The 10,825-nt window shown below is 50.2% G+C and overlaps 2 protein-coding genes across 3 annotated transcripts; both read left to right on the forward strand.

The window, feature by feature from the left end:
* The first annotated feature begins 302 nt into the window (after positions 1 to 302).
* LOC136536420 (uncharacterized) lies at positions 303 to 3,341 on the forward strand. Its single transcript, XM_066528727.1, has 4 exons — positions 303 to 314; positions 730 to 934; positions 1,029 to 2,982; positions 3,077 to 3,341. Exons 1-4 carry the CDS (start codon positions 303 to 305, stop codon positions 3,339 to 3,341), a joined length of 2,436 nt encoding a protein of 811 aa, XP_066384824.1.
* Positions 3,342 to 5,027: 1,686 nt separating this feature from the next.
* LOC136538620 (jasmonate-induced oxygenase 2-like) lies at positions 5,028 to 6,712 on the forward strand. Of its 2 annotated transcripts, none has more exons than XM_066530577.1 (3): positions 5,028 to 5,687; positions 5,795 to 6,152; positions 6,257 to 6,712. In XM_066530577.1, the coding sequence occupies exons 1-3, from the start codon at positions 5,209 to 5,211 to the stop codon at positions 6,512 to 6,514; spliced, it is 1,095 nt and encodes a 364-aa protein (XP_066386674.1). In that variant the 5' UTR covers positions 5,028 to 5,208; the 3' UTR covers positions 6,515 to 6,712. The 2 variants fall into 2 exon arrangements, with proteins under 2 accessions (XP_066386674.1, XP_066386675.1); XM_066530578.1 differs by having other exon boundaries at positions 5,038 to 5,687; positions 5,825 to 6,152.
* Positions 6,713 to 10,825: the final 4,113 nt, after the last annotated feature.

Raw genomic sequence — 10,825 nt, forward strand, 5'->3', positions numbered from 1 at the left:
TGCATCAATTGAGGACTCGCGTTGGCCATACCTGTGTGGCTTGCCGGCCGCGGATGATTTATCGCGCCGACCATGCCTCGACTCGGACCGTTCCCTCTCCCTGGCCCGCTCCGGGGCACGAGAGAGATTGCAGGACGGGCGCGACCCCCAATGTTTGCTTCTGTCCCGGTGGCCGCGACGGTCGTTGTCGTTGTCGTCGTCGCGGCGGCGCTCATGCCTGTTCTCTGGTGGCGGCAGGTCGTGGCGTTCGCGCGGCGCGCGCTCACCGTCGATGACCCCCTAGTGCCAGGTCCAGGTGAACGATGACGCGGAAGGTGAGTCCGCGTCGGCCGCGAGGTGGAACGGCGCCGTCGTGAACGTGAACTGCACTACCTGTCATTGTCAGCCATGTTACCTTTGGAATGTCACTTGGATTGTAGGTCCAAGCGGATTGTAGTCGAGGTCGCACACGCTCGCCACCACCTAAGAAACGTGGATACTTCGTAAAACTCACGTACCGGTATCGGATACCGTATCAGATACGGATACTGCACGGATACTGCCGGATACGTATCCCGGACGTATCGAAAATTAACGCAATTTTCAAATAATAAAAATATGTGGATACTCCTGGGATACCTTGTCGATACCTGTAGGATACCTGATAACCCTTAAAACCACTCGTTCGGTTCGTATAAAAGCCGTCCGCTCAGCTGTGCCCCTCCGCAATCCCTTTTCGTGTGGCCACAGCAGCCGCCGCCGCTGCACACACGCTCCTCTGAAGCAGGCGTGCAGCACGCCGTAGATCCGCGGCAGCAGCGCTGCTCGACCACCGCCGCTCGGCCGCCCCTTCGTTCTCCAGCTCTCCGCCTGTGTCTTCTCTCCCTGTACCACGTCCTCAAGCCCCTGCCGCCTCCACACGCCATCGGCGGCCGCGGCTCCTTCCCCTTCTACGGTGAGTCCGTTTTTTCTTCTCTTCTCTAATATGGTCCTTTCCTTCACTTCTCAGCTATCTCCCTGCTCTTGTCTGATTCTCCTCTTGTTATTAGATCCAATGGCGACTTCTTCGAATGCTTCTGCATCTACTGATGGTTCTGAAAGTGGAGGATTTCCTGTCGCCAACAACCCTGCTATTGCAACTCAGGTCTTAGCTGCTGCTTGTGTGACTCCTCCACCTTCAGATGATGATGCTAAGAAGCCACTGTGGAGGTATGTTGAGTTAATTGAGAGAATTGGAAAGGGTCAGGGGGGCAACTCAAAGATGAGATGTAGACTTTGTGACCATCATTTTCAAGGAAGCTACTCTAGAGTTAAAGCACATCTGTTAAAGATTTCTGGTTTTAGGGTAAAGTTTTGTCGAGTGGTGACTGTACATGTTCTTGAACAACTAGAAGCTGAAGTTGCTGCTGCCAATGCTACTGTTGCCAGGACCATGCCTAGAGATATTCCACTTCCTACTGAGGGCAACGAGAAGATGAGAAAGAGGAAGGGTGTCTCAGTTATTGAATCTAGCATCAATCAAGAAGTCCGTAGCCAGCTTGATGAACTGATAGCTAGAATGTTTTATATAGCAGACCTGCCATTTAATCTTGCACGTAACCCATATTTTAGGAAGGCATTCATGTTTACTGCCAATCGGCCAATTGGAGGATATGTCCCTCCAAGCTACAACAAGCTGAGAACAATTCTTCTTGTGCAAGAGAAGATACATGTCGAGAGAATGCTGCAGCCCATCAAGGCGACATGGAGCTCTAAAGGTGTGAGTATTGTATCAGATGGATGGTCAGATGCTCAAAGGCGTCCACTCTTGAATTTCTTGGCTGTAACAGAAGATGGTCCAATGTTTCTTAGAGCAATCAACACTGAAGGAATATCCAAGACCAAGGATTACATTTCAGAGAAGATGCTAGTTGTAATTGATGAGGTTGGGGCACAAAATGTTGTGCAAGTGATCACTGATAATGCTTCCAATTGCAGAGCTGCTGGTATCATTGTTGAGCAGAAGCACCCTCATATTTTCTGGACCCCATGTGTTGTGCATACTTTGAACCTTGCCTTGAAGAACATTTGTGCTCCTAGGGACGCTGAGGATGAGCTTCATGATGAATTCCAGTGGATCAGCGAGGTTATTGCAGATGCCAGCATGATAAAGAATTACATCATGAATCACTCTATGAGGCTGTTTATGTTCAATGAGCATAGCAAGTTGAAATTCCTTGCCATTGCTGAGACAAGATTTGCCTCTGCCATTGTGATGTTGAAGAGGTTTGTTGCTATAAAAGATGCTCTTTCAGTGATGGTAGTGAGTGACAAGTGGTCTGCCTACAGGGATGATAATCCAGGTCAGGCCCAATTTGTCAAAGACAAGATTGTGAATGATGTGTGGTGGGATAAGGTGCGCTACTTCCTCAGTTTCACTGAACCTATCTATTCTATGATACGGGCAGCTGATACTAACAAGCCATGCCTGCATTTGATATATGAAATGTGGGATACAATGATAGAGAAGGTGAAGGCTGTGATCTATTGTCATGAAGGGCTAGAACCACATGAAGAATCTGCCTTCTTCTCAGCTGTGCTAGACATCTTGGTGAGTCGATGGGCAAAAAGTAACACCCCCTTGCACTGCTTAGCACACTCACTAAATTCCAAGTACTACACTGAAGCATGGATCAGTGAGGTTCCAAACCGAGTAGCCCCTCACAATGATGAGGAAATTTCAGAAATGAGAAATGCTTGTTTCAGGAGGTATTTTTCTGGTGAGGAACTAAAAAAGATCAAGCAACAATATGCTAATTTCTCTTTGTTTGGGCCTGGATTCAATTCATTTGACTCACTTGAGGATAGAACTTATATGGATCCAAAGCAATGGTGGGGAATTCATGGTCATTCTGCACCAGACTTGAAAAAGTTAGCATTTAGATTACTTGGTCAGCCAACATCTTCTTGTGCTGAGAGAAATTGGAGTACCTATGGGCTGATCCATAGTTCCTTGAGAAACAGGTTCTAATTCTACCTCTTATTGTCATTTTCTTAATTGCCTTATTTTTTGCTGCATGCATGAAGTTTGATTCCTGGTTGCAAATTGCTTTTGTAGGCTGAATCCTTGCCGTGCTGAGGATTTAGTTTTCACACACCAGAACTTGCGCCTTCTTTCAAGAAAAACTGAAGAATACCACCATGGTCCATCAGCAATGTGGGATATTGGAGCTGATACTTTTGAGGCTGATTTTGAGGGTGGTGCTGATTTTCTTGAGCATGCTGATCTGTCACTTGATGAACCAGACCTTGAAAGAGTTCTAGAAGATCTTGGGGCGCTAGGAATAACTGAAAGCTCTGGTGCTGCTGCTGGGTCTGACTGAAGATGTTGGATCGATGGATTGATGGATGATTGCCAGTTTGCCATGGCCAGCTGCTGTTAATGCATCATCATTTCATCACTTTATCAGTTATCGTTTTATCATTTCATCATGTCGTGTCCTTAATCTAGTTGCTATGTTATGTGTGTGTGTGTCGTACCTAAGTTTGAATTATGGCTTGATAGCCTGAAGGTTATGCCTTGAACTGCTGAACGTTATGCCCTGAACCATGTTATGTTATGTAATATTTATGGTATGTTTTATTTTTTATTTTTTATATATATTGTCGTATCCCCGTATCTGCATTTTGGGAAAAATGGCGTATCGGAGTATCGTCGTATCGCGTACCGGTATCCGTATCCGTGTATCCGTGCAATTTAGGCCACCACCCGCTTGGCGATGCTCTCGTTCCACACGTGGGCCGGTATCCCCTCTAAGCAGAGCCACACGTGGTGGCGCAGATCACAATGGTCCCCGTAGGGGAGGCTGCACCAGGGCCATGTGCGGAAGTCGAGGTTGCCCACAGGAAGCCTCTCCAAGGCCACCGCAGCATCCCAGTGGTGGGGATACTTGAAGACGGCGAGGAAGTTCTCTGGCTGGTGTCGGGAGCTGGTTCGTATTGTTGCTGGTTCGTTTACATGAGAGAGAAGTACTCCGGGCTGGTTTACGTAAACAGTGTTTATTTGAGAGGGCTGGCCAGTCAGCCCAGCCAGCCGCTCCCAGCCGATCAGGCTGTTTGACGTCCCCCCGCTGGACACCGAAGCGGACACGGAGCGCCTTGTTCACCTCCTCTGGCTCCACGTCGCCTTGGCCTCTGCACAGGTCGAGCACCACGGCGCAAGAGGAGAGGCGTGCAGCTTCTTTTTCCATCTCGGAGGTCGCGGCCGCCACCGCATTGGTGCCCTCCGGGCGAGTCGCTGGGTCCCCTGGCGCCGGCGCGGGAGAGGTGGGAACGAGCTGAGGTCTGGTGGGGGCGGGGCAGAGGAAGCAGGTGGGCACACTGCTGAAGCTTGAGGAGCACGGGGATGCGAAGCCATGCTGCAATCCCTGGCCTTATGGCCAAACCTCCTGCAGTACAGGCAGCGGACCGGCTCTCTGCAGTCAGCTGCTCGGTGGCCCCCAGCGAGACATCGGAGACATCTACCTCTCATGGCATCCATGAAGGCAGAGCGTGACGGAGACGAGCGGGTCATTGGGCGAGTTGAGTTCGCCTGAGCAGTGCAGCTGGATTTCTTCCTCCGTAGTCCCTTCGTCCAGCCTCCTTCGTCCTCCTCTGGACACGTTGGTGAGGGATGGCTGGAGGCACACACCACGGCGTGGGCAGGCTTGGATTTGAGGCAGGATTTTCTGGGTGGCTGGTCGGAGGTGGAATTAATGGTGGCGGTGGTTTGGGGAGAAGCGAACTCTCCGCTGTGATGCGGCAGGAGGTGGGGTGGCCGCGGCTCCCTCGAATCGAAGCTCGAGCGAGCCCACTAGGACCGAGCGCAGACGGGGACGCGCAGCGGCCGCAGGGCCGCAAGGTGGCTGGTTTCCGCCCGGCGAAGTGGGCCCAGGCATCGCAGCGGAGGGTCGTCGTGGTGTCGCCGCGGGGGGCCGGGGGTGGGGGAGACGAGCCTACATCAGCCAATTAAATGGGAGAAACGATAGAGAACAAGATTCGACTAAAAATCCATCCAGATTCATTGAATCCAAGCAGACCAAACGTCCCATTTAATAAATTTAACCACCTCATCACAGGCCCCAACCTCACTCTCGGACAGGCGCAAGGTACACATTGCGTTGCGTCCTAGTCAAGCAAGACACGCAGCTCATCACAGCCTCACAAGTCACACCACTTCCTCCCACACAGAGCAAGAGCAACGTGATCGCCATGGGCGGGCTCACCATGGACCAGGCCTTCGTGCAGGCCCCCGAGCACGGCCCCAAGCCCACCGTCACCGAGTCCACCGGCATCCCTATCATCGACCTGTCGCCTCTCACCGCCGATGGCGCCGGCGGCGACGACACGGCGGCCGCGGTGGACGCGCTGGCCGGCGAGGTGGGCGCAGCGAGCCGGGACTGGGGCTTCTTCGTGGTCGTGGGCCACGGCATGGCCGCGGAGACCGTGGCGCGCGCGACGGCGGCGCAGCGCGCGTTCTTCGCGCTGCCGCCGGAGCGGAAGGCCGCCGTGCGGAGGACCGAGGCGGAGCCGCTCGGGTACTACGAGTCGGAGCACACCAAGAACGTCAGGGACTGGAAGGAGGTGTTCGACCTCGTCGCGCGCGAGCCGCCAGCGCCCCCGCCGGCAGCCGTGGCCGACGGCGAGGTCGTGTACGCGAACAAGTGGCCTGAGGACCTGCCGGGCTTCAGGTGATGAATCCATTTGCGACCCTGACGACCTTTGGATTTGGCTATATATGATTGAATTCTGTCCTGATCAATCAAAATTTCTTCTTCTTGTCTACTAATTAAAAAAGAGATGTGAAACGAGAATTATTTGCACGCAGAGAGGCGCTGGAGGAGTACACGAACGCCCTTGAAGAGCTGGCCTTGAAGCTGCTGGAGCTGCTCGCCCGGAGCCTGAACCTGAGGCCCGACCGGCTGCACGGCTTCTTCAAGGAGCACACCACGTTCTTCCGGCTGAACCACTACCCTCCGTGCCCGAGGCCCGAGGTGGTGCTCGGCGTGGGGCGGCACAAGGACCCCGGAGCGCTGACCATCCTGTACCAAGACGACGTCGGCGGGCTCGACGTCCGGCGCCGATCCGACGGCGAGTGGGTCCGTGTCAAGTGCGTTCCCAACTCGTTCGTAATCAACGTCGGCGACACCATGCAGGTATATACGCATATGCTGGGCGCCGTTGGATTGCATTGCATCGAATTCGTGTCGTATATATAGCAAGGCTAGCTCAACCGCCGTCGTCGTCGCCCGTCGATCAGGTGTGGAGCAACGACAGGTACGAGAGCGCGGAGCACCGGGTGTCGGTGAACTCGGAGAAGGAGAGGTTCTCCATGCCCTACTTCTTCAACCCGGCGAGGGACGCCATTGTGGAGCCGCTGGAGGAGCTGGTGAGCGAGGAGAACCCGCCCAGGTACAGTGCCTACAGCTGGGGCGACTACTTCAGCACCAAGCTCAACGGCAACTTCAAGAGGCTGGACGTGGACAACCTCCAGATCGCGGATTTCAGGAAGAGCTAGCTCCGGAGACGTGCCGTCAGTGAGTGGTGCAGACTGTAACAACTATATTTGAATTTAGTTGCTAATGATTGCAACTATTGCCACGGTTGTTTTGGGTCGCAAGAATCTTCGCTTGCGTTGCAATTGCTAGGGCTTATTGCAACGATAATTCTAAACAGATGCAATAACATATTCCTATTGCCACGGTTGTCCGAACTAGATCCCACGCGATGGTCTCATACGTCTAGTCGCTTGCTTAAGGGATAATCCAACTGTAATGGTTGTTGAATTTATTGATAAAAAACAACTTCACTTGAGACAAACTTAAGTTGCGTACTTTCTTCTCTCTCGTAGATGTGGAGGCAATATGCAATATATCGATACGTGTGAGCACACTAGACGGTTTCTGGGATTGACATTAGTTACATGCTACAATCAGAGGCTTAGGGGCTACACCCAGCGGGTACGCTCGCACCCATGCTAGATACCATTAAAGTCCTTAAGGCTCGGACCACCCTGAGGCAGACCTTGGCCCAGACCCACTTGGATCCCCGTTGCTTGGGGGCTTCGGCTGAACTAATGTGGCTCGGCAAGAGACATCCAAAACGCTTCACTCCGGTTCGTCTCATGAGAGGATTTGAGCACACGATGGACTCGGAGGATATTTCGAATCTCCTGTCAGGCACATGCTATGGGACTACTGTCTCACACCTGCGCAACAGGGCAAAGAGTTGTCCCCTACCCCAATGAGATTCCGCTTGCTTGCTTTGACAAGGGTCACGCCCAGAGCGTGACGAAAAGGGGCATGCACCGGTCTAACCATCCATGGGAAGCCAAGCGTGTGGGCCACATGCTAGTCTCTATGAAACTCTAAATTGTTGACGTAGAACACAAGGGTAGGGTGGACTGAGGACGGGCAGATTGGAGGCCAACCTGTCTACCCTGAAGACAGGTAGGAGTTGTCGGCCATGACCATCAGAGTGGAGCAAGGAAGACACCCCCAACCCAATGGCTCAAATACGAGGATGACAGTCAAAGAGGCCACTTTCCTTGGCGGCCAAGAGCCTAGAACCACTTTTTGTGTACTTCCCTTCCCTCCCTCTCCCAAGTTACAAGGTGAGGGCATCTAAAGATGGCAACGGGGCGGGTCGAGGCCGGGTGAAAGATCCGCCCACACCCCCGAACTCAATTTCGGGTGAAGATCTACCCCCGCCCCCGAACCCAGCGGGTCCCCCGAAACCCGAGAACTTCCTGTTGGGGTAGCGGGGTCGTCTGCTCGGGGCCTTTCACGTGACACTCGCGGGGACAAGAGAGGATAGGACAACATGGAGCTGAGCGCCTAAGCGACAAGTGACGGTGGCCGATGGGAGAGGAGGGGAGACACGAGCAGGGAGCCGGACTGTGCCGCTGCAGGGGAAGGAGCTATGTGTACGCGACGCTGTAGGCTGCGACCACCGTGGCACTGAGCGTTGAGTGCCTGCAGCCCTAGGTCAGGAGACGGGAGGCAGGAGGCAGGCGAGTCATGCGCCTGTGCGACCACCACGATGCTGGGCGAGGCGAGCGATGAGCGCTCCTACGCATGCTCTACGGGAAGGAGGCGGGTCAGCGGCTATTGTGTTGTGCGCCTACGCAGGAGGCTGTGCGGCAGGTGAGTGGGGGAGAGGAGTAGTCAATTGATTTGATATTTGTTGCTAAGCAAAATTCATCGCCGGTCCCTGAACTTAGCCGACGGTGTGTCATCTAGGTCCCTGAACTTCTAAAGTGATATCTGTGGGTCCCTAAACTTGGCAGACGGTGCCATCCAGATCCCTAAACTTTCAAGGTAATCACCGCAAGTCACTAAACATGGCTGACGATGTCATCTCGTTCCCTGAACTTTCAAGGTGATCACTGCAGGTCCCTAAACTTGGCAAGCGATGTCATCTCTTACCAAATGTAATAATAATTAAAAGTTACCTATAGTATTAAAAATTTTCTCTATTAAAAGTTATTTCTAATTTTAGTATTATTTTAAAAGTTTTAATAGTAGCATCATAGAAGTAACTTTTCTCTGTTATTAATACTATAATATTATTATTAAAACTTTTAATACTATAATACTATTATTGAAAGTTCTAATACTATAATACTACTATTAAAAGTAGTATAGTATTATAGTAATAATAATAGAGAAAAGTTACTTCTATAATACTATTATTAAAACTTTTAAAATAAAACTAAAATTAGAAGTAACTTTTAATAGAGAAAACGTTTAATACTATAGGAACTTTAATATTATTTCAATACTATTAATGATACATAAATATTAAATTAATTTTAGTATTTTTCTATTTTAGTTTAAACCTAGTATTCGTTGGATCCACGTCTAACATGCAACTAGCGTGCCACGCTAGCTTATATAGTAGGTTAGACCACATTTGGACAGGGATGATATCGCTTGCCAAATTTAGGGACCTACATATATCACTTTAGAAGTCCAGGGACCTGGATGACCTACATATATCACTTTAGAAGTTCAGGGACCTGGATGACACTATGGGCCAAGTTCAGGGACCGGCGGTGAATTTTTTTGCTAGGGTTACAGCCTTATAGGATCCTCAGTTGGGCCGGCTGCCATGGGCTTTTTTACCATGCTTCAGGTCTATGACGGCCACCCGCGGGGGGGGGGGGGGGGGGGGGGGAATTCGAAACCCGACCCCAACCCACCCCGTTTTGGGTCCCCAAACCCGAAAACCGACCCGTCCTCGCCGTGTCCAAAACCCATGGGTTTCGGGTCTATACCCGCCCCGTTGCCATCTTTAAGGGCATCGGACGCCATAGAGGCATCGAACAGTAGCAATAGATCAATTAGGGAAGAAGCCCTTTGCTCTCTCCTGCCCCTATTTTTGTGAACTCTTTCTCGATCATTCCAACATGAAACAAAATCTTTTGCTGGACATAGGGCTCGACGTCCGAAACAGGATAAACCCTCTCATGTCTCGAGTGCTAATCACCAAAGATCACACATCGACCATCTATCATTATCCATGGTTACGAACCCACGACAAAGAGGGATATTGATCCTTCCAACATTGGTTTCTCAATCAAATGTCTTCCCAAATCTAATTGGGTTACCACCATCTAATTGATATTTTCCTACATTTAGGAATTGTTCCTTAACACCCATTAGCTCCATCTAAAAATATGAACCGTTTCTTTTGCACCTAGCTTAGTTCTTGATATATGTGTCGACACAGAATTTTGTCCCGTGCCGAGGACACACGCAGCAAGCCGGAAGAGTCCGCTCGATGGAGCAGATCCGCCTAGCTTCAGCGCAAGGGTGGTCGATCCTGCGCAATCCTCCCGAGACGTGCCAGTCAATTTGACCCTGTAATTGACAAGGAGAGAAAGTTTATCAGTAGTTAAGGGCGGAACATGCCGGTGTTGCCAGACAGTCCCGAATGTGCGGCTCTGAGAGCCGATATGAGAGGAGATCGACTAAATAGTCGATTCCAGCATATTCATGAGAATAAATCGGTTAAAGCTCATGAGGTTGTGTAAGAATAATCGGTTATCATCCAAGATAGATATAATTCAAGCAATAATTTAATCAATGGCAATAAGATATCAATGATGATTGGTTAAAACTGAGCCAATGATTATAAGTAACCGAACTCCTTTTATATAAAGAAACAATTCAACACCACTTAACCATTTAATAAAGATAAATCTAATGAACATGTTAGATCTCATCTATCGCCATGACCAGTGGGGCATGAGGCGGAATCATGTAGGCCGTAGAAATAACAATAGACTCGACGACCCTAACTCATTACTAATATCAGTGGGGCATGAGGCAGAATCATGCAGGCCGTAATACAATAATAAGATCATGAGGCTAACATATCTTTCAACTTATCTCTACTTCAATGATTTCATGATGTGAACTGTTTGTGAAAGCATTCGATATCGGCTAAACAACCGATTCAGGCATAGCGCACAGTTAAGGGCATGCCTTCTCAGGAACGGATCTATCAACCAACGATCCCCACTCTACGGTGCTAACAGTGGGGTGAGAGGTAGAATCCCACAGGCCATGATAACGAGCCATGGAACAGTTCTCGCTAATCAATAGATTTACTCAAGATCGAACATGCCTTAACCACACACTATGCACGATTAAGATTGATATAAAACAGCCGATAAAAACATAACTCATCGTTTAAGATGTAGATTAGATTAGTTTTAGATTAGCAAACGATGGGTTGAATAAGATGTAAGGCCGATCCAGATCAATCTCAATCGGGCAAAGTGATATTGCTGTAATTAGATAAACAATGAAAGCAATAAACA

The sequence above is a fragment of the Miscanthus floridulus genome, chromosome 2, assembly GCF_019320115.1.
Source record: "Miscanthus floridulus cultivar M001 chromosome 2, ASM1932011v1, whole genome shotgun sequence".
NCBI lineage: Eukaryota > Viridiplantae > Streptophyta > Magnoliopsida > Poales > Poaceae > Miscanthus > Miscanthus floridulus.